The sequence below is a fragment of the Corvus hawaiiensis genome, chromosome Z (genome assembly GCF_020740725.1).
Source record: "Corvus hawaiiensis isolate bCorHaw1 chromosome Z, bCorHaw1.pri.cur, whole genome shotgun sequence".
In the NCBI taxonomy this organism is placed as follows: Eukaryota; Metazoa; Chordata; class Aves; order Passeriformes; family Corvidae; genus Corvus; species Corvus hawaiiensis.
The window spans coordinates 987,002-1,011,662 of NC_063255.1; the positions used below are offsets into that span (position 1 = coordinate 987,002).

At 47.0% G+C, this 24,661-nt stretch overlaps 2 protein-coding genes across 11 annotated transcripts in view; one reads left to right on the forward strand and one right to left on the reverse strand.

Annotated features, from left to right (window-relative positions):
* Positions 1 to 11,511, reverse strand: part of LOC125320302 (transcription factor 4-like) — a 51,425-nt gene extending 39,914 nt beyond the window's left edge. Inside the window, 1 exon segment of the mRNA XM_048292443.1 lies at positions 11,001 to 11,511. Coding sequence (XP_048148400.1) covers positions 11,001 to 11,016 — 16 coding nt within the window. The 5' untranslated portion in view covers positions 11,017 to 11,511.
* The window catches only part of LOC125320304 (transcription factor 4-like), a 148,266-nt gene that overhangs the window by 113,505 nt on the left and 10,100 nt on the right, over positions 1 to 24,661 (forward strand). The window lies entirely within an intron of this gene.

Here is a 24,661-nt window from a genome sequence, read left to right on the forward strand (position 1 = left end):
TTAAATAGACATCAATATATTTATAGAGCTATATACTCATATATGAATACAGCTATATTAAATAGATATTAGATATATATAAATATATTTACAGAGCTATATGCTAATATATGAATATAGCTATATAAAATAGATATTAAATATATAAAAATATATTTATAGAGCTATATGCTAATATATGAATATAGCTATATAAAATAGATATTAAATATATAAAAATATATTTATAGAGCTAGTTACTAATATATGAACATAGCCATATTAAATAGATACTAAATAGATATAAATATATTTATAGAGCTAGTTACTTATATATTAAGATAGCTATATTAAATATATAAAAATACATTTATAGAGCTAGTTACTTATAGATGAATACAGCTATACTAATATATAAAAATATATAGAGCTAGTTACTTATATAGGAATATAGCTATATCAAATATATAAAAATCTATTTCTAGAGCTATATACTTACATATGACTATAGCTATATTAAATAGGTATTAAATAGATATTTACAGAGCTATATACTCATATATAAATACAGCCATCTTAAATAGATATTAAATAAACTAGATATGTAAATACATTTATAGAGCTATATACTCACATATGAATATAGCAATATTAACCATATAAATAGATATTTATAGAGCTATATACTCATATATGAATACAGCTGTATTGATTATTATTTACAGCTTATTGTTCTTTATGATTATCATTCTTGATCAATTATTATGTATTGATAGGGAAGGATTTATTTAGGAATTCGGATTTAATTCGAGGTATCGATTTGCTTACAGCGATTGATTGATGGATTGATTCCTTTAGTTCCAATATCCAATCCTGATCTACACATTTATACATTTATATACCTATATATTTATATATTTACATATCTATGTATTTCTACAGCTATATATTTCTATATCTATATATTTATATACCTATGTATTTAGATAGCTATATACTTTTATATTTATATACCTATGTATTTATATAGCTATATCTATTTATATTTCTATATTTCTATATCTATATATTTCTATAGTGATATATTTCTGTTTATATACCTATGTATTTATATAGCTATATATTTCTATATTTCTATATCCATGTATTTCTATAGCTATATATGATTATATTTACATAGCTATATATTTATATATTTAGACACTTATTTATTTCTATATTTCTATATCTGTTTAGCTATATATTCATATATTTACATATCTATATATTTCTATACCTATATATCTATGTAGCTATATATTGATATATTTCTATACCTCTATATATATAGTTCCACATTTATATATTTATGTATTTATATAGCTATGTATCTAGATATTTATATGCCTGTATATCCATATATTTCTATACCTATATATCTCGATATTTATGTAGCTATATATTTATATCTTGATATAGCTACATATTTATATATTTATATATTTATACACCTGTATATCTATATATTTATATATTGATATAGCTACATATTTATATATTTACATATTTATACGCCTGTATATCTATATATTTATATATTGATATAGCTACATATTTATATGCCTGTATATCTATATATTTCTATACCTATATTTCTAGATATGTATATATTTAAAAATTTATATATTGATATACCTGTATATATATTTATTTAGCTATATATTTATATACCTGTCTATCGATAAATTTCTATACCTATATATCTAGATATTTATATATCTAGATATTTATATAGCTATGTATTTATATATTGATATATCTATATATATTTATATATCTATCTCTTTATATATTTATGTATTTATACACCTGTACATTTACATATTTATTTAGCTATATATTTATATATTGATATATCTATAGATTTATATATTTACATAATTATATATTTATATATTCATATATTTTTATATTCATATATTTATATATTTATGTACCTAGGTACCTATATATTTATTTAGCTATATATATTTATATATGAGTACATTTATATGTTTATACACCTGCATATCTACATATTTATTTAGCTCTATATTGATATACTGGTATATTGATATATTATTTGCCTACCTGTACATCGATATATTTATTTAGCTCTATATTGATATATTGATATATTGATATACTGATATATTGCTATATTATTTGTCTACCTGTAGATCTATATATTTATTTAGCTATATATTGATGTATTGATATACTGATACACTGATATATTGATATCTTGATCTATTATTTGCCTACCTGTACATCTCTATATTTATTTAGCTATATACTGATATATGGATATACTGATATATTGATATATTTATATATTGATATACTGATATACTGATCTATTGATCTATTATTTGCCTACCTGCACATCTCTATATTTATTTAGCTATACACTGATATACTGATATATTTATATATTGATATAGTGATCTATTGATCTATTGATCTATTATTTGCCTACCTGCACATCTCTATATTTATTTAGCTATACACTGACATACTGATATACTGATATATTTATATATTGATATACTGATCTATTGATCTATTATTTGCCTACCTGTCCACCTCCATATTTCCACCCTGTCCCTTTCCCCAGCTCTGTGTTTATATAACTGTCCATTCACACACTTCCCCAGCCCTGTTATCCCTGTACCCACGCCCAAACCAGCCAGGGCACCGGGCAGCTCGAGCCTCACTGCGACTGGGACTGGGACTGGGACTGGGACTGGGACTGCGACTGGGACTGGGACTTCCACACGGGTGCTGAGCAGCCGGAGCCCTTCCCTCCCTCCACGTGCCCGCTGCGATTTGGCAGCTGCGCCCCTGCCCGTGGCTACTTATCGATCACAGCCTGCAGCGGGTGCCGTTCATGGACTCAGAGCGCAGCCAGGGCTTCAGCAGAGCGGCACGGAGCGCTCTGAACCCGGCACGTCTGCCTTCACCGTCACTGATGTTTGAGATCAGCATTTAATATCACATGATGTTTGATATCAGCATTTAATATCACAGCTGATGTCTGAGATCGGTATTTAATATCACACCTAATGCTTGGTATCGATATTCAACAGATTGAACCTGGCACATCTGCCTTCACCGGCACGGCTGATGTTTGACATCAATATTTAATATCACATCTGATGTCTGAGATCGATCTTTAATATCACAGCTGATGTCTGAGATCGGTATTTAATATCACACCTAATGTCTGATATCGGTATCTAATATCACACCTAATGCTTGGTATCGGTATCTAATATCACACCTAATGTTTGATATCGATATTCAACAGATTGAACCTGGCACATCTGCCTTCACTGTCACGGCTGATGTTTGAGATCAATATTTAACATCGCAGTGGATGTCTGATATCAGCATTTAATATCACATCTAATGTCTGATATCAGTATCTAATATCACACCTAATGCTTGATATCGGTATCTAATATCACACCTAATGTTTGATATCGATATTCAACAGATTGAACCCGGCACGTCTGCCTTCACCATCACAGCTGACGTTTGATATCTGCATTTAATATCACATCTAATGTCTGATATCGGTATTTAACATCACATCTAATGTCTGATATCGATATTTAATACCACATCTAATGCTTGATACCATATTTACCATCTCTGTCTATGATCATATTCAGTATCTTTAATATCTATATTTAATCTCATATTTAATGCTTATATTTAGAGGTAACACCAGATTGAATGATTAATATCAGTATTTAACATCATATTTAAGGTTTAATGTCTATTTAATGTTCAATATCTATATTGAACATCACATCTAATGCTTAATAATCAGATTCAATATCATATTTAATGCCTTTAATATCTATATTCACGATCACAGTTAAGGTTTAAAATCAATACTGATACCATATTTAATGTCTCTAATATTGGCAGTTGATAGCTTATCAATATCTCTAATATCTAAGTTCAATATCACATTTAATGCTTAATATCTCGATTCGATAGGGGATTTAAAGTCTAATATCCAGATTTGATAACATATTTCATATCTCACATCAATACCCGTTATCACATTTCCTATCTCACATCAATACGCATTATCAGATCCCCTATCTCTGATACCCATACCCGTTATCACATCCCCCATCTCTGGTACCGGTATCTGTTATCACATTTCCTATAGCTGATATGAATATCTGTTATCACATCTCCTATCTCTGCTATCAATACCTGTTATCAGATCCCCCATCTCTGATATCCATACCCGTTATCACATTCCCCATCTCTGATATCCATATCCATTATCACATCCCCTATCTCTGATATCCATACCCGTTATCACATCCCCCATCTCTGATATCCATATCCGTTATCACATCCCCCATCTCTGATATCCATACCCGTTATCACATCCCCTATCTCTGATATCCATTTCTGTTATCACATCCGGGATCTCTGATATCCATACCCGTTATCACATCCCCCATCTCTGATATCCATACCCGTTATCACATCCGGTATCTCTGATACCCATACCCGTTATCACATCCCCCATCTCTGATATCCATATCCGTTATCACATCCCCCATCTCTGATATCCATACCCGTTATCACATCCCCTATCTCTGATATCCATTTCTGTTATCACATCCGGGATCTCTGATATCCATACCCGTTATCACATCCCCCATCTCTGATATCCATACCCGTTATCACATCCGGGATCTCTGATATCCATATCTGTTGTCACATCCCCCATCTCTGATATCCATACCCGTTATCACATCCCCCATCTCTGATAGCCATACCCGTTATCACATCCCCCATCTCTGATATCCATACCCGTTATCACATCCCCCATCTCTGATATCCATACCCGTTATCACATTCCCCATCTCTGATATCCATATCCGTTATCACATCCCCCATCTCTGATATCCATACCCGTTATCACATCCCCCATCTCTGATATCCATATCCGTTATCAGATCCGGTATCTCTGATACCCATACCCGTTATCACATCCCCTATCTCTGATATCCGTATCTGTTATCATATCCGGGATCTCTGATATCCATACCCGTTATCACATCCCCTATCTCTGATATCCGTATCTGTTATCACATCCCCTATCTCTGATACCCATACCCGTTATCACATCCCCTATCTCTGATATCCATATCTGTTATCACATCCCCTATCTCTGATATCCATACCCGTTATCACATCCGGTATCTCTGATATCCATACCCGTTATCACATCCCCCATCTCTGATATCCATACCCGTTATCACATCCCCTATCTCTGATATCCATACTCGTTATCACATCCCCCATCTCTGATATCCATATCCGTTATCACATCCCCCATCTCTGATATCCATACCCGTTATCACATCCCCCATCTCTGATATCCATACCCGTTATCACATCCCCCATCTCTGATATCCATACCCGTTATCACATCCGGGATCTCTGATATCCATATCTGTTATCACATCCCCTATCTCTGATATCCATACCCGTTATCAGATCCCCCATCTCTGATATCCATACCCGTTATCACATCCCCCATCTCTGATATCCATACCCGTTATCACATCCCCTATCTCTGATATCCATACCCGTTATCACATCCGCCATCTCTGATACCCATACCCGTTATCACATCCCCCATCTCTGATACCCATACCCGTTATCACATCCCCCATCTCTGATATCCATACCCGTTATCACATCCCCCATCTCTGATATCCATACCCGTTATCACATCCCCCATCTCTGATATCCATATCCGTTATCACATCCCCCATCTCTGATATCCATACCCGTTATCACATCCGGGATCTCTGATATCCATACCCGTTATCACATCCCCTATCTGATAGCCATACCCGTTATCACATCCGGGATCTCTGATATCCATACCCGTTATCACATCCCCCATCTCTGATATCCATACCCGTTATCACATCCCCTATCTCTGATATCCATACCCGTTATCACATCCCCCATCTCTGATATCCATACCCGTTATCACATCCCCCATCTCTGATATCCATACCCGTTATCACATCCCCTATCTCTGATATCCATACCTGTTATCACATCCCCCATCTCTGATATCCATACCCGTTATCACATCCCCTATCTCTGATATCCATACCCGTTATCACATCCCCCATCTCTGATATCCATACCCGTTATCACATCCCCCATCTCTGATATCCATACCCGTTATCACATCCCCTATCTCTGATATCCATACCCGTTATCACATCCCCCATCTCTGATATCCATACCCGTTATCACATCTCCCATCTCTGATATCCATATCTGTTATCACATCCCCCATCTCTGATATCCATACCCGTTATCACATCCCCTATCTCTGATATCCATACCCGTTATCACATTCCCCATCTCTGATATCCATACCCGTTATCACATCCCCCATCTCTGATATCCATACCCGTTATCACATCCCCCATCTCTGATATCCATACCCGTTATCACATCCCCCATCTCTGATATCCATATCCGTTATCACATCCCCCATCTCTGATATCCATACCCGTTATCACATCCGGGATCTCTGATATCCATACCCGTTATCACATCCCCTATCTGATAGCCATACCCGTTATCACATCCGGGATCTCTGATATCCATACCCGTTATCACATCCCCCATCTCTGATATCCATACCCGTTATCACATCCCCTATCTCTGATATCCATACCCGTTATCACATCCCCCATCTCTGATATCCATACCCGTTATCACATCCCCCATCTCTGATATCCATACCCGTTATCACATCCCCTATCTCTGATATCCATACCTGTTATCACATCCCCCATCTCTGATATCCATACCCGTTATCACATCCCCTATCTCTGATATCCATACCCGTTATCACATCCCCCATCTCTGATATCCATACCCGTTATCACATCCCCCATCTCTGATATCCATACCCGTTATCACATCCCCTATCTCTGATATCCATACCCGTTATCACATCCCCCATCTCTGATATCCATACCCGTTATCACATCTCCCATCTCTGATATCCATATCTGTTATCACATCCCCCATCTCTGATATCCATACCCGTTATCACATCCCCTATCTCTGATATCCATACCCGTTATCACATTCCCCATCTCTGATATCCATACCCGTTATCACATCCCCCATCTCTGATATCCATACCCGTTATCACATCCGCCATCTCTGATATCCATACCCGTTATCACATCCCCCATCTCTGATATCCATATCTGTTATCACATCCCCCATCTCTGATATCCATACCCGTTATCACATCCCCTATCTCTGATATCCATACCCGTTATCACATCCGGTATCTCTGATATCCATATCTGTTATCACATCCGGTATCTCTGATATCCATACCCGTTATCACATCCGCCATCTCTGATATCCGTATCTGTTATCACATCCCCTATCTCTGATATCCATACCCGTTATCACATCCCCTATCTCTGATATCCATACCCGTTATCACATCCCCCATCTCTGATATCCATACCCGTTATCACATCCCCCATCTCTGATATCCATACCCGTTATCACATCCCCTATCTCTGATATCCATATCCGTTATCACATCCCCCATCTCTGATATCCATACCCGTTATCACATCCGCCATCTCTGATATCCATACCCGTTATCACATCCGCCATCTCTGATATCCATACCCGTTATCACATCCCCCATCTCTGATATCCATACCCGTTATCACATCCCCCATCTCTGATATCCATACCCGTTATCACATCCGGGATCTCTGATATCCATATCCGTTATCACATCCCCCATCTCTGATATCCATACCCGTTATCACATCCCCTATCTCTGATATCCATACCCGTTATCACATCCGGTATCTCTGATATCCATATCTGTTATCACATCCGGTATCTCTGATATCCATACCCGTTATCACATCCCCCATCTCTGATATCCGTATCTGTTATCACATCCCCTATCTCTGATATCCATACCCGTTATCACATCCCCTATCTCTGATATCCATATCTGTTATCACATCCCCTATCTCTGATATTGATATCTTTAATTCGAGATATTGATTCACTTACAGGGATTGGTTGATTGATTGGTAGATTGATTGATTAATTGATTAAGTCCCAATATTGACTTATTCATTTGTTATTTGTTTATTTCCAATATCCAACATTTATTTATTTATTTATTTTCAATATCCAATATTAATTGATGTATTTATTTATTGATTTACTTCCAATAGCCAGTATTTATTTATTTATTTCCAATATCCAATATCGATTGATTGATGTATCGATTTATTTCCAATATCATGTTTATTTATTTATTTATTTTCAATATCCAATATTAATTGATGTATTTATTTATTGATTTATTTCCAATAGCCAGTATTTATTTATTTATTTCCAATATCCAATATTGATTGATTGATGTATCGATTTATTTCCAATATCATGTTTATTTATTTATTTCTAATATCCAATATTGATTGATTGATGTATTTATTTATTTATTTCCAATAGCCAACATTTATTTATTTATTTATTTTCAATATCCGATATTGATTAATCGATGTATTTATTGATTGATTTATCTAATAGCCAAGATTTATTTATTTCCAATATCCAATATTGATTGATGAATTTTATTGATTTATTTCCAATAGCCAATATTTATTTATTTATTTCCAATATCCAATATTGATTAATTGATGTATTTATTTATTGATTTATTTCCAATAGCCAGTATTTATTTATTTTCTTTATTAATTTATTTCTTTACTGATTGATTGATTTCCAATATCCAATATTGATTTATTTCTAGATTTATTAAACTATTTATTGATTGATTGATTGATTTCCAAGATCCAATATTGATTTATTTCTTTATTATTTTAATTAATGTCTTTATTTATTGATTGATTTCTTGATTTCCAATATCCAATATTGATTTATTTCTTTATTTCTTTATTAATTTATTTTGTTATTGATTTCTTGATTTCCAATATCCAATATTGATTTATTTCTTTATTGACTTCCTTATTAATCTATTTCATTTTTGATTGATTTCTTGATTTCCAATATCCAGTAATGATTTATTTCTTTATTTATTGATTTCTCTATCAATTTATTTCATGATTGATTGATTTCTTGATTTCCAATATCCAATATTGATTTATTCCTTTCGTTATTTCTTTATTAATTTATTCCGTTATTGATTTCTTGATTTCCAATATCCAATATTGATTTATTCCTTTCGTTATTTCTTTATTAATTTATTCCGTTATTGATTTCTTGATTTCCAATATTGATTTATTTCTTTCCTTATTTCTTTATTAATTTATTCCATTATTGATTTCTTGCAATATCCAATATTGATTCCTAGTTATTAGTATTATTATCGTATAGTATACAGTTATTGATTTCTTGATTGATTTCTCTCGTTCCAATAGCCGATATTGTCTGATTGATTGATTGATTGATTGATTTCTTTCTCCCCGTCCCCCCTGGATCCTGAGGGGCCTCTGCTCCCTTCCCAATCCCGGAGCAGCCCCGGACACTTCAATCCTGGCTCCCAAACTGCGGCCCTTGGGAATGCCCCGAGGAATCCTCTGGGAAGTGGGGGGAATATTCCCAGTGCAATTCCGGGGCCAGGGGCTGCCATTCCCGCTCGGAATTCCCGGTGCCATTCACACCTCCTCACTTGTCACTCCGGAGCAGGGCCCGGAATTGCGGCGCTCTCGCGGGAATGGGAACCGGGAGCATCCGTCAGGAATTTTCTGGAGTTGAAAGGCTCCAGAACGGGAAGAGCAGCCGGGAAAAACTCATCCGATCCCATTTATTTTCCCACTCCCCGGAAATCCTTCTTTCCCTGAATTCCACCGGATTCCCCAGGTGCAAATCCCACTTTGAATCTCTGGGAAGCGATCCCACAAAACCCGACTCCAACGGCAATCGCACATCCATCCATCCATCCGTCTGTCCGTCCATCCTCCGGCCCCACGCAGGCAGAAATCCCTGTTCCCGCTTCCCAGTGCCCATCCCGGCCAGCATCCTGCGGGATGGGGTTTCAGGGAGAGCCGAGGATCCGGGAATTCACGGCAGCAATCATCTCATCCATCCCACCAAGCGTCCCCAAACGCTCCCGGCACGGCGAGGAGCAACCTCCGAGAGACCAGGAAAGGCTCCGAAAATTCCCTGTGAGCCGGGGGGGGGGGGAAAAATGGGAAAAAAAAGCAACTCGCTGCAAATCCTGCCTGGAATTTTTTCCAGGCCTCCTGTTCCCAAATTCCCTCGGCAGCTTCCACTGGCCGCCTTTTTTTGGGAATGATTTGGCGTTTTGTTTCGTTTTTTCCCCTGGCTTTTGTTTATTCCCAGGGAAGTCCTGCTTCCGCTGCCTGCTCCGGGAGTTCTGCATGGAATCAACTTCCCATGGCAGCGGGGAGCGGGGGGGGGGGGAAAGAGGGCAAAAAAAAAGCAGGAATTGCAGCGTCCGCACGGAAGCGAGGGAGGCAGAGCAGCCCCCGGGCCGGGATTTGGGAAGGGATTCCTGGCATCCCGCGCGCCGCTGGCAGCGCGTCAAGAGCCACACAATGCCCGGGCGCTGCCAGACAATGCCAGCTCCATAAATCCCAAAATCCCGCGGCCGGGCGCACTCGGGGATGCTCCGGCCCCTTCCCAAGGCCGCGTCCCTCTTTGTGCTCCGCCGGAGCCGGGAGCGGATCGTTGCCACCTTCTGCAAAGCAGCGGCAGAGCGGGGCCGGGGCCTGGCGGTGCCCCGGGATGGCACAGGCAGCCGGGATCGGCATTCTCGCTGCTCCGGGAGCAGGGATCATTCCCCGGGAATTCTGCCTTCTACCTTCGGCTACTTGCGAGAAAAGCCCAAGGAAGAAACACACGGGTGAATCGCAGGAAAAGAACCCTGAGCCACGAGGAACCCCCACCTCTGCCTCGCTCCATTCACTGCCCCCGAGGGAAATCCGAGGAAGAAGGAACTTGCTCCAAGTGCTGGGAATTCTCCCCCGTGGCCCTGCCGCTGCCGCCCTCTCCCAGATTTTATTCCCGAACTCGGGATGAACGGCAACGCCGAGGAACTTTTGGGAAGCTCCCGAGCCTGCCGTGCATGGGAATGTCAAGCTCTGGAAGGGGAATAACTCGTTGGAAAGAAAATAAAAACAGGGAAGAAGGAAAAACAAAAAAGCCTTGGGATGAAACGAGGGAAGCGGGGCTTGGATTCGAAGTCTGGATCGCTTTTCCGGCGCTAATTCCCGGAGTTTCTCCCGCATCCTGTGTTGTGCCACGCATTCTTCCCAAAATATCCCAAACAAAAGGCCCCCGACTCCGGCCAATAAATAATTCCAAAGGAAGACTGGGATGGAATAATCAATCCCAGCCCTTCCAGCAGCTGTTCCCTTATTCCGCATGCCTCCACATCCCGGCGCGCGGATCCCGCCTCGCCTCCAGCCCGCAGTGCTCTCCCAGTTCCCTCCCAGTCCGAACTGGGAGCCGGCTCCCCGCAGCCGTGCCCTCCCTTCCCGGTGCATTTGAGGACCCTTCCAGCAACAGTTCCCCCTTCCCCCCCCCCGCCCCAAATATTTTCAAATATTCCCAAACACTTTTCCAGGGGGGAAAAAAAATCCCCCACCAACGCAGCCCACCCCAGCCCCCTCCAGATGGCGAGCGGAAACCTTCTGCCGGGCTTCTGCGCCAATTCCAGACGCTCCGCTTCTCCTGCTGCTTTTTTCCCCCTTTTTCTTCCCGCTGCGAAGGAGGGGGGGGCACGAGGAGAAGCAGCAGCCGCTTGTTTGCCCTTCTTTGGCCGAGTTCCGCGCGCGGGGCCGCGGATCGGCCGCGCCGCTCGCATCGCCAAACTTTTCCGCGCGGGCGGGAAGCTCGGGAAAAAGTGGGAGAAGTGGGAGAAGCGGGCAGAGGGCGGCCGGGAGCCCGTGCTTACCGCCTTGCCGCTGCAGCAGTACAGCACGGAGCCTCCGCCCGCGCCGCCCACGGGGTACGCGCAGTACATCGTGCGCTCGCCTCCGCTCGGCCGCGCTCGCCTCCGCTCGGCCGCGCTCGGCTCGGCTCGCCGCTCGGCTCGGCTCGGCTCTGCCCCGCTCGGCTCGGCTCGGCTCGGCTCGGCGCAGCTCGGGCGCGCCCGGCCCGGCCCCGCCGGGGGCGGAGGCCCCGCGCCCCCCCCGCGCCCCCGCCCCTTCACCGCCCCCGCGGAACGGGCCCGGGAATGGCCGCGGGAACGGCGACGGGAATGGCAGCGGGAATGCGGCCGCGGAGCCTCCCCGCCCCTTCCTGCGCTCGCCTCCGGCTCCTTGCCTCCTTTCCCCTCTGCTTTCCCTCCGCTCTCCTTCCCTCTTTCCCCTCCTTTCCCTCCGCTCCAGCTCTTTTTTCCGCGGGCTCTTCTCCTTTCCCCTCTTTTTATGCTTTTCCCATCCTTTTCTGCATCTTTTTTTTCCTCCTCTTTTTTTTCCTCCTTTTTTCCCCTCTCCTCTTTTCTCTTTTTCCCCTCTTTCCCCCCTCCTTTTCCTGTCTTTCCTCCTTTGCCATTTTTCTCCTTTTCTCCTTGCCTTTTCCCTGCTTTTTCCTCCGTTCCCCCTTTTGCTCTGCTCTTTCTCCCTCTTTCTCTCCCTTTCCCATTTTCCCTGATTTTTTTCCCTTTCCCTCCTTTCCCGCTCTCCTCCCTCCTTTTCTTTCCTCAGCTCCCCTTTGCCCCTTTCCTCTCTTCTCTTTTCCCATTTGCTTTCCTCTTTTTCTCCCCTCTTCTCTCCTTCATTTCCCTTTTTTTCCTCTCATTTCCCCCTTTTCCAACTTTCTCCCTTTCCCCCTCCTCCTTTCCCCTTTTTTTCCATCATTCCCCTCTTTTTTCATCGTTTTCCCCTTTAATTCCCTCTTGTTTCTCTTCTCTCCTTCTCTCCCTCTCCCCTCCTTTCTTTTTACGTTCCTCCTGCTTTTGCTATTTTCCCCTTTTCTCCTTCTCCATCTCCACTTTTTTTAATCCTCTCCCTCTTCCCCTTTTCCCACTCTTCCCTTCTCTTCTCCCCCTCCTCTTTCTCCCCTTTTCCCTCCTCTTTTTTCTTTTCCCCCTTTCTTTTTACATTTTTCTGTATTCAGTCTTTTTTTCTCTTTTCCCCTTTTTTCCCTTCCTTCTCTTTTCACATCCTCCCCTCTTTCTTTTCTGTTTTCTTCTTCATTTCCCCCTTTTTTCTTCCCCTTTGCACCCCTTTCTCCTCTTTTTCCTTTCCCCTTTTCTTTTTAACTCTTCCCTTTTTTATTTTTCCCTTTTTCTCCCCCCTCCCCCTTTCTTTTTACAATTCCCCCTCTTCTTCTCCTTTATTTCTCCCTTTTCCCCCCTCTCCTTTTCCTTTTTCCCCCCTTTCTTCTTTCTTTTTCCTCTCCCCTTTTCTCCCTCTTTTCCCTTCCCCCTTTCTTTTTACATCTTCTTTTCTCTTTTCTTTTTTCTTTTCTTTTCTTTTCCTTTCTTTTCTTTTCCTTTTCCTTTTCTCTTTTTTCTTTTCTTTTTTTTATTTTTCCCCTTTTTCTTCCCCTTTCCCCCTTTATTTTTTCCCTTTCCTTTTTTCTCCCCTTTTTTCCCCTCCCCCCTTTCTTCTTTCTTTTCCCCTTTCCTCTTTTTAATTTCTCCTTTTTTCTCCCCCTTCCTTTTTACCATTTGCCCCTTTTCTTCTCCTTTATTTTTTCCTTTTCCTTTTTTTTCCCCTTGCCCTTTTTCCCCGCCTTTCTGTGTGTGCTGCCCCGCTGTTTCGGGCTGTGGGATGTGATGAGGGAAGGGAAGGGAAGGGAGGGAAGGGAAGGGAAGGGAAGGGAAGGGAAGGGAAGGGAAGGGAAGGGAAGGGAAGGGAAGGGAAGGGAAGGGAAGGGAAGGGAAGGGAAGGGAAGGGAAGGGAAGGGAAGGGAAGGGAAGGGAAGGGAAGGGAAGGGAAGGGAAGGGAAGGGAAGGGAAGGGAAGGGAAGGGAAGGGAAGGGAAGGGGAAGGGAAGGGAAGGGAAGGGAAGGAAGGGAAGGGAAGGGAAGGGAAGGGGAGGGAAGGGGAGGGGAGGGGAGGGGAGGGAAGGGGAGGGAAGGGGAGGGAAGGGGAGGGAAGGGGAGGAGGGAAGGGAAGGAGGAGGGAAGGGAAGGAGGAGGGGAGGGAAGGGAAGGAGGAGGGGAGGGAAGGGAAGGGAAGAAGGAGAGGAGAGGAGAGGAGAGGAGAGGAGAGGGAGAGGGAGAGGGAGAGGGAGAGGGAGAGGGAGAGGGAGAGGGAGAGGAGAGGAGAGGAGAGGGAGAGGGAGAGGGAGAGGAGAGGAGAGGAGAGGAGAGGGAGAGGGAGAGGAGAGGAGAGGAGAGGAGAGGAGAGGGAGAGGGAGAGGAGAGGAGAGGAGAGGAGAGGAGAGGAGAGGAGAGGGCCGGGGCTGCCGCACACCATCTCCTCGCGGCGCCATCTGGCCCCGCTGCTGGCGCGCTCCCAGCATTGTGCGCAGCTGCCGCCCCCCCCCCCGCGCTCCCAAATCCAGCCCCACCACAGCCGCGCTCCGGGAAAAGCCCCGCGCAGCCCGGGAAGCGTCCCTTGAGCGGCCCGAAAGCGGCCCCGAAACAGCCCGAAAGCAGCCCGAAAAATAGAGATGTTAACCCTAGGAAGTGCAATGAAACTGCCTGAAAGTAGCCTTAAAACCAGCCCCAAAGGCTCCTGAAATGGCCCTAAAATAACCCGAAAAACAGAGATATGAACCCTAGGAATTGTAATAAAACAGCCTGAAAAGCATCCCAAAAAAGAAGAGGTAGGAACCCTAGGAATTGAAATCAAACAGCCCTAAAGTGGCCCTAAAATAGCCTGAAAAGCATCCCAAAAAATATCGATATTAACCCTAAACAGCCCTAAAAGCAGCCCCAAAGGTTTCTTTAATAGCCCTAAAGCATCCCAAAAAATAAAGCTATTAACCCGGTGAATTGAAATCAAACAGCCCTAAAGTGGCCCTAAAACCAGCCCCAAAGGTTCCTTAAACAAGCCTAAAACAGCCCTAAAAGCATCCCAAAACCCAGAGATTTTAACCCTAGGGACTGAAATGAACCTGCCCTAAAGTGGCCCGAAAAACAACCCAAAAACCAGATATTAACCCTAAGAATTGAAATAAAACAGCCCTAAAACCACCCCGAAAGGTTCCTTAAATACCCCTAAAACCAGACCTAAAGGATCCCAAAACACAGAGATATGAACCCTAGGAACTGAAATCAAACAGCCCTTAAACAATCCCTGGACCCAGCCCAAAATTATCCTAAAAAACCCCTTAAACTATCCCTAAAAACCAGCCCTAAATGATCCCTAAAAACCCTTAAATAATCCCTAAAACCAGCCCTAAAAGAGCTGTAAAACTTCTTAAATAATCCCTAAAAACCAGCCCTAAATGATCCCTTAAAAATCCTTGCATTATCCCTAAAACCCAGCCCTAACTGATCCCTAAAACTCCTTCAATAATCCCTAAAAACCAGCCCTAACTGATCCCTAAAACTCCTTCAATAATCCCTAAAAACCCAGCCCTAACTGATCCCTAAAACTCCTTCAATAATCCCTAAAACCAGCCCTAAAAGAGCCTTAAAAACCCTTAAACCCAGCCCTAAAGTATCCCAAAACACCAGAACATCCCGAAAACACGGCTACGGAAACAGCAACGCCGAGGAACATCCCGAAAAACCGGGATCCACCCCCAACATCCGCAATTCCCAGCAGAGCCCCACGGAAGGAGCCCTACAAGCAATCCATCAGTGAAACATCCCGAAAATAAAGACGGATTCCCATCACCAAGCCGGGAATTTTGACCCCATCCCACCCAATCCCTGCAGCTGGAGGGGGAACAAGGAATTCCTTGGAATATCGGCTCCAGCCGCTCCCCTCGAAGGGACGGCAGCTCCCAGGGGGTTCCCAGCTTCCCATGGGGATCCCTCGTGGGGAAACCGGGATGGGCGGGAGCTTCCATTGGGGTGGGAAAACTGGGACTGGAAGGGTTTGTCCCATTCCTCACCGGGATAACCGGGATTGGAAGGGTTCCTCACTGGGATAACTGGGATTGGAAGGGTTTGTCCCATTCCTCACTGGGATAACCGGGATTGGAAGGGTTCCTCACTGGGATAACCGGGATTGGAAGGGTTTGTCCTGCTCCTCACCAGGATAACCGGGATTGGAAGGGTTCCTCACTGGGATAACCGGGATTGGAAGGGTTTGTCCTGCTCCTCACCGGGATAACCGAGATTGGAAGGGTTCCTCACTGGGATAACTGGGATTGGAAGGGTTTGTCCCGCTCCTCACCGGGATAACCGGGATTGGAAGGGTTCCTCACTGGGATAACCGGGATTGGAAGGGTTTGTCCCGCTCCTCACTGGGATAACCGGGATTGGAAGGGTTCCTCACTGGGATAACTGGGATTGGAAGGGTTTGTCCCGCTCCTCACCAGGATAACCGGGATTGGAAGGGTTCCTCACTGGGATAACTGGGATTGGAAGGGTTTGTCCTGCTCCTCACTGGGATAACCGGGATTGGAAGGGTTCCTCACTGGGATAACTGGGACTGGAAGGGTTTGTCCTGCTCCTCACTGGGATAACCGGGATTGGAAGGGTTCCTCACTGGGATAACGGGGATTGGAAGGATGAGGCTGTCGAGCTCACAAGGTCATGTTTGGAATGGCGAATCCAAAGAATTCCCAAAGGTTCCGGGTCAACGGGTGCCAAAACCGGCCGAAAGGGATGGAAAACCCTTCTCAATGCCAGAGCTCCCAGAATTCCTGTCAGTTACACCGGGAATATTCTCGCCCTCACCTCTTCCCAATGCCAGGTTTCGACTGGATACGGAGGAGAAGGAAAAGAGGGAGAAGGAGGACAGGGAATGGATCCCTGCTTTCCCACTAAGAATTCCAGGATGGAAACTTTGGGAAGAGCAGCACCCAGGGAGCTGTGAGCGCTCTCCTTGCTCGGCTCTCCCCATGGATGCCGAGATTCCAGCCCCAAATTCCCCCGGCTCACAGGAAAATGCCAGAACTCCTCCAAGTCCAGGGGCCTTGGATAATGCCATCCTTGGGCTGTTCCGAACCCCGCTGCGGGGCTTGGAATGCCCAGATGGGAGGAATTCCGGAATCCCAGGCAGAGCTGTCCCAGCAGCCTTTCCCAACTTCTCTGCCACTTCCCAATTCCTCTCCTTCATCTGTTCTATCTGGAAATGGGAATGGGAACGGGAATGGCGAGGCAGGATCAACCCACCCCAACATTCCCTGAATTTTGGGAGAGGCGCTGGCTCAATGTATGGAAGCTCCAGCTCCATAAATCAAGCCAAGGCTTCGCCCAGCCAGAGCCAGGAATTCTCCTGGAACATTCCCGATGGGAAAGGACGGGAAGCGCATTTAAGGCTCCCTTCATACACGTTCCCAGGGCACGGGGGGGTGGTTATGGATCGGGAGATTCCCACTCTGGAAGCATCCGAGTCCTCGGTGTCGATGCTGTGCCATGGATCAGAGGCTGCCGGAGAACGATTCGCTATTCCGGCCTTCAGGAAAAGCCAATCCCACTGGGATGAACCCAATCCCGCCAGGGTATTTGGGAAAGGCCGCCCCCATTCCCGGAGGGATTTCAAGCCCTGTGGATGTGGCACCTGGGGACACGGATTGGTCTGGAACCGCCTCGCATCCTAAAGGACTCCACCATTCCACGCGGGTTCTTTCCGTCCATACCGAGGACGGAAGGAGATCTCCCAATAAATCCAGCACAGCCACTTCCTGGGATTTTCCAGGAGCATTCCCTGTTCTTTGGGAGCTCCAGAAAATCCCCAATCCCATCAAAATCCATCTGCCATTAAAAGCAGCAATTTCAGGCCCTCACAGCCATGGCCCAAACCAAGAGGCGCTTCCAGAACTCCGCGGAATCCCGGCAACCCAGCCAAAATCCCAGTTTTCTGCCGGGAGCGGTGTCCAGGAGCTGCTTCCAGGCTGGAAGGGCCCCGGGAGGACGCCGGGGCACGCGGCGCCGCAGGGCACGCGGCGTTCCCGGCCTGCTTGTCGGGAGCAATTCCCTCTGCCCTCGCAATGCCCCGGCTTCCCGGAGCGGCTCTTCCCAAAAACCATTCCCGAAACGTGGAGCAGAAGCCGAGGGCCGGGTGGTGTGGGAGGGGGGAAGAGCTCCGGGCCGCTTCCCGGTGGAGGGCGGCGCGGCGGGGAAGGGGTTAACAGACATATGCTGCATAATTAGGAGATGCATTAATGATTATGAATAGGAAAGCGCTCGGCGGAAGGCAAAAAAAAACCCCGGGAAGAGGGACAGGCACCCCTTTTCTTGGGATATTTTTGGTTTTCCGCGGGATCCGGGATGGCCGGGGAGAATTCCCGCTCCTCGGAACGGCGCCGCCGCTTCCAAGGGTAGCTCAAATTGGAATCTTTCATCCACCATCCATCAAACCCGGGCTGGAGATTTTGACAAACATTAAACACAGTAAGGAGGCAATTATGTATGCATGATTTAATCTGCAACTCATTAATATGCAAATGTATTCATATGTTAGTTACTAAATTAAAAATGCAAAGAAGCCCTTATGGTGATTCTCCAAATTTTTGCACAAACAGAACATTCCAAACGGGAGCAAAACGGGAAGTTTTGGGGGGAAACCTGCGGATTCCGGGAAATCTTTGGGAACCTGTTGCAACGGAGACGGCTCCGAAATATTCCCTTTCATGGCGAGGGAATGGGAAAATTGGGAATGAGACCAGAATCTCGGGAAGTCTTGGGAGATGTGCACTAATTATCCGACCGGCTGCATTCCGGAGCCGGCAACCGAAACCCGCCTGGTCATTTTTGAGGGATTGTGCTCCTTTTTGGGAACGGCTCTGTGCCCATCCCAAGGCTCTCTGAACTCCCTTCCGCCCCCCTGGAATGGCAGGGATGCAACCCCCCCCCTCTGCCGGCACCCGAGCGGCTCCAGTGTTTAGGGAATCTTCTGGAAAGGTGGGAAAATCCAAGGGCTGAGGGCGGCCACAAAGTGCCTTTCATTCCCTCCCAGCTGCGCTTCCCAGCAGAACAGCCGTGCCAATGGAAGCAGCCATTTCACCGGGAATATCGCCCCAGCTCCCATCCGGAGCAGCTCCCACCCCCAGCAGGGAAGGCAAATAATTCGGGATGTTGTGAAGATCCCTGTCAGCCCCATTTCCATGGATAAGTCACTTCTGTCCCCATACGGCTCTGAGGCTGATCCCGGGAAGCCGGGACCGAGCCGGGAGAGCCTTGGGAAGCTCCCAGGAGCCCCGAGCCGGGCTGGAATGCAGCCGGGCAGCCCGGAAGGGAATGGGGCCTCAGGCTCCCTCCGGAGCAGCGCTATCCCGCAATCCGTGTGGGATTGCCCATGGAAAGTGCCCAGGGCCAGGCCGGATGGGGCCTGGAGCACCCCGGGATAGCGGAAGGTGTCCCTGCCCCCAGGAGGATCTTTGAAATCCCTTCCGACCCAAACCGTCCTGGGAGCCTGCGATTCCATGCCGTGATTCCAGGATCCCTCCGGAGAGGAACTCCTTCGTGATTCCTGGATTCCGAGCGCTTCGAGGACCGGGAAAGAGCATCCACTGCTCCGATTTGCCCGATTTCAGCGGGAAAAAGCGGGGAGCCAAAGGGAAAACCAACAGCAAGGGGCCCAGCTGTTGGGATTTAAATGGAATTTCGGAAGCGATTCCGGATTTTTGGGTAGGCCGGGCCTGAAGCATCGCTGTTCCCGAATAAATTATCCCGCGTTCCACGGGATTTGTTCTTTTTACTGTCACAGGAAGCACATGTTGGAGGCAATCTGTTTCCTCATCCCAGCGCTTCCCTGGCTGCTCGGGAAGAAAAAACTCCCGGCACACTTTCCCCCGAGGAAGCAAGAGGTGATCATAAATATCCCGAAATAGCATCCGGCACATCCCGGCGCCGTTCACACTTCCCCAATGCCAAGGGAGGACTCGAAAAAAAATAATCCTAACAGATGCTCCGGGGTCAGCGAGGGAAGCGCGTGCTTCCCGCAAAAACACCCTCCGCAGAATCCCAAATGAACCGGGAAAGGCCGCCCGTGCCGGAGGGGCTCGGGAGAGCACCGGGAAAACGCACCGGGAATTGGGGCAGAGACGCTCCGGCAGCTGGGAACGGGATGGAGAGGGGGAATGGGATGGGGAGGGAATGGGATGGAGAGAGGGAATGGGATGGGGAGGGAATGGGATGGAGAGGGGGAATGGGATGGAGAGGGGGAATGGGATGGAGAGGGGGAATGGGATGGAGAAGGGGAATGGGATGGAGAGAGAATGGGATGGAGAGGGGGGAATGGGATGGAGAGGGGGAATGGGATGGAGAAGGGGAATGGGATGGAGAGGGGGAATGGGATGGAGAGGGGGAATGGGATGGAGAGAGAATGGGATGGAGAGGGGGAATGGGATGGAGAGGGGGAAGGGGATGGAGAGGGGGAATGGGATGGGGGGGGAATGGGATGGAGAGGGGGAATGGGATGGAGAGGGGGAATGGGATGGAGAGAGAATGGGATGGAGAGGGGGGAATGGGATGGAGAGGGGGAAGGGGATGGAGAGGGGGAAGGGGATGGAGAGGGGGAAGGGGATGGAGAGGGGGAAGGGGATGGGGAGGGAATGGGATGGAGAGGGGGAATGGGATGGAGAGGGGGAATGGGATGGGGGGGGGAATGGGATGGAGAGGGGGAATGGGATGGAGAGGGGGAATGGGATGGAGAGAGAATGGGATGGAGAGAGAATGGGATGGAGAGGGGGAAGGGGATGGAGAGGGGGAAGGGGATGGAGAGGGGGAAGGGGATGGAGAGGGGGAAGGGGATGGAGAGGGGGAAGGGGATGGGGAGGGAATGGGATGGAGAGGGGGAATGGGATGGAGAGGGGGAATGGGATGGGGGGGGAATGGGATGGAGAGGGGGAATGGGATGGAGAGGGGGAATGGGATGGAGAGGGGGAATGGGATGGGGAGGGAATGGGATGGAGAGGGGGAATGGGATGGGGAGGGGGAATGGGATGGGGAGGGGGAATGGGATGGGGAGGGGGAATGGGATGGAGAGGGGGAATGGGATGGGGAGGGAATGGGATGGAGAGGGGGAATGGGATGGAGAGGGGGAATGGGAGCAGCTCCAGTTCCCATCCTGCTCCTGCCCCTAATCCTGCTTCTAATCCTAGTTCTGTTCCTGGTCCTAATCCCAGTCTGAATCCCAGTTCTGCTCCTGCTTCCAACTCCCATCCTGCTCCTGGTGCTAATCCTGGTCCTAATTCCAGTTCTGCTCCTGCTCCTGCTCCTAATCCTCATCCCGGTTCAGCTCCCACTCCCGGTGTGGCTCCCGCTTCCAGGCCGCTCCCAGTCCCGTTCCCAGCTCTGCTCCCGTTCCTGCAAACCTTCCCCAAAATTCCCGAATGAGCAAAGCCCCTCTGGCTGCGGGGAGACCTCGGAGCCTTCTCCAGAGCCTGAAGGGGCTCCAGGAGAGCTGGGGGAGGGGCGGGACACAGGGAATGGCTTCCCACTGGGAAAGAGCAGGGATGGGTGGGATACTGGGAAGGGCTTCTCTGTTCCAGGGTAATTCCTTCCTCAGCATCCCGCTCTCCCACCCTGATCCCAGCATGTCCGATCCGTCCTGAAAGGGAAGGAAACCTTCAAGGAATCCATTGATTGGGATCCAGTCAATCAGGAGCCGTCCTATCCCAAATCCATGGGAAAAGCCTGAGCTGAGGTAGGAATTAATATCCTTCATGAAGCACGGGGCTCTCCACTCGGGAAACTCAGCGTAATTCCCGAAGGAAAATGGGATTATCAAGAACCGGAGCAATAAATCATGGAAAACTGGGGATGGGATTCCTATGGATTGCAAGCATTCTTAATTGGACTTAATTAATATTTCTTTCTAGCAAAGAGATTTCCTGGACCCCTCTTTCATCCCAAGGAACCAACCCCATTCCCACTGAGCTGCTTTCCCTCCAAATTTCCAAGAACTTCCTTAAAAGCATTCCCGAGAAGCTGCCGGCTGGCATTCTGCAGGAATTTTTTGGGCAAGTCCTTCCTGAAAGCTCGTGCACTTCCCATGGCGCGCTGAAGAGGGAGTCTCTGTCCCAGCTAAACCAAATCCCACTAATCCCTCGCCGCAAAAACTCCGGGATTACAGGCAGACGGATTTCTTGGGAATCCACAGTACTCCACTATCCCAAAGTGGGTCAGTTTCCCAGGAAAACCCACCCATCCACTGGAGCATCCCCATCCCTTCCCAGGGGCTTTTCCTCGCTGCAGCCATCCCGTGCCTTCGAATTCCCTAAATTGCTGTAACTGGAATTTCCAGACCTTTTCATCTCCCTTAAAATGACTCCACTGGGAGGGGCCTCCAGGCTTTCCCTCCCGTTTTCCCTCTTTTCCTTGGATCTGTCCCCAGGAAGTCCCAAGGACACTTCACCCCATCCCGGTGCTCCTCAAGGACTGGGATCGCCCCCCCCGCCCCCTCCCTTGGCTGGATTTTAGGGAAAGGGCAGCTCTGGAGCAGGATTCCCGGGGAAGCGGTCACGGCACCGGAGCTCAGGGAGCAGCAGCTGGACGACGCCCACGGCGGGATTTGGGGACTGTGGGATTGTCCTGGCAGGGCCGGGAGCTGGATCCCTGAGGATCCTTTCCACGACTCTCGGGAAGCTCCCAGCAGAACCAGCATGGAGCAACACTCCCCAAAACGCTGAGCAGTTCGGGCTGGAGGATCCGGGAGCAGCGATCCCACGCCTCCCTCCCGGGAACGCGCCGGATAAAGCCGATCCCAGCACCCGGAGCGCTCCCAGGGAGAGCGGGGAAAGCGGGAAAACCGCCCGGGGGCTGAGGGACACATCCACAGCAAGTTTGGGATCCGACGCGGGGATTGCAGCGAATCCTGGCCTGGCATCCCTCCCCGAATCCACCTGGAATTCCGGATTTTCCGGCCAGTTGCTTCCATTGTTTACTGCGCTCGTTTATTCCCGCTGATCCTTGGAATTGCCACGACCCAGCGCCGAAGGAGTCCCCGAGAACCGCCGCGTTCCACTCTGTGCTCCCGGCACAAACCCCACCCTCCACATCCCCCTTTCCCCAGAAACCTGGGAATATTCCCACCCCGTCCCACCGAGGACGCCCGTCCATTCCTGTCTCCAAACGAAATCCCACATTCCAGAGGTGATTCCGGGATCTAGGAAGAACAAACACCCCAACCCCCTCTATTTGCACTTAAAAGTCCCAGCTCCCACCAGAAGCAGGGAACGCCTTCCTGCACCTGGCAGGACCCGGATTTTCATCCCTGAATTCCTACAAGAACCAATTCCGTGGGATTCGAGTACCCAGGAACGGCTTCCATACCGGAATTCCCGTGCCATTGGCCCGGCTGACGAAATAATTCCAAGGATTTCGAGTTCCCATTGAAGGCGAAGCACTGAGGGAAAGAAATCCCAAACACACGTTGGGATTTCATTTTGAATGAAAAGAATTCCTATTAATTAATCAATCAATCAATCAATCAATCCTATTAATTTATTTGGGCTTTCCCTTGAGAATTCCTGGATTTTAGCCATTGGAAAAAGATGTGGGATTAATGGGAGCAGGGTTTGATGAATCCCTGGGATTAAATGAGGATGCTGATGTGTATTTTCCCCTTTTTAATTACACTTTGTTAATTAGAAAGCGATTATTAACGAGAAGAATTTAGCCCAGCCACTCCAAGAACTTCGTCATTGTTTCGATTCCAGATTCCCGTTTCCCAGCTGCAAATTTCCCTGGATTTGGGATAACACCGTCCAATCCATCTGATTAATTTTTATCTCCTCTGATATTAATTAATTATCTATTTTCCGTGATTAATTGCTGCTAATAACCAGATCTGGAGCTCAAATAAAGGGATTTCTCCGGGAGGAAAGGGAAAATTCCCCCCCTCCAGAGGGGTTGATTTGATACCGCTATCAACATGATATGCAAATGAGGCTGGTATCGATATCAGAATGATATGCAAATGAAGCCATCGATACCGACATGATATGCAAATGAGGCTGAACGTACTTCTAAAGTGATAAAGAGACAGAACAGGAATTACACAAATCCAACAAAATGCACTTTTCCGCCCTAATTTGGTGCCGTAGCGACCGAAATGTCGGATGTTTTCCTGCCCAACCTCGCTTTTCCACGGATTTTAATGGATTTGAAAGGATGTCAAGCACCTCGGCGCAGCTTTTTTTGGGAAAAATCCCGCAAAGAATGCACGAACTCGTCCAAAAGATGAAACGAACGGAATCGTTATTTGGACCACGGAACAAAGGAGCCCACGGAAGCAAAGCAAAGCAGCAACTCCTGACGGAAAACCACGAGAATTCCAGGAAAACATGGAAAAACGAGCCGGACGGTGCCTGGAATCCCCGCCAAACGGAGGGATCGGGGATATTCCCGAAATTTGGGGGCAACACCGGCATTAAGGAGCCTCTGGCAACACCTGGCTGGCAGCGCTTGGCAGCCGGAACCCCTGGCCCTGCTGGAATCCTGCTGGGATCTGGGAGCCGCCCTCCCGCATGCCAGCCCATTCCCAGCAATTCCCGGTCCGTCCTTCCCGCCGCAGATCCGTCGG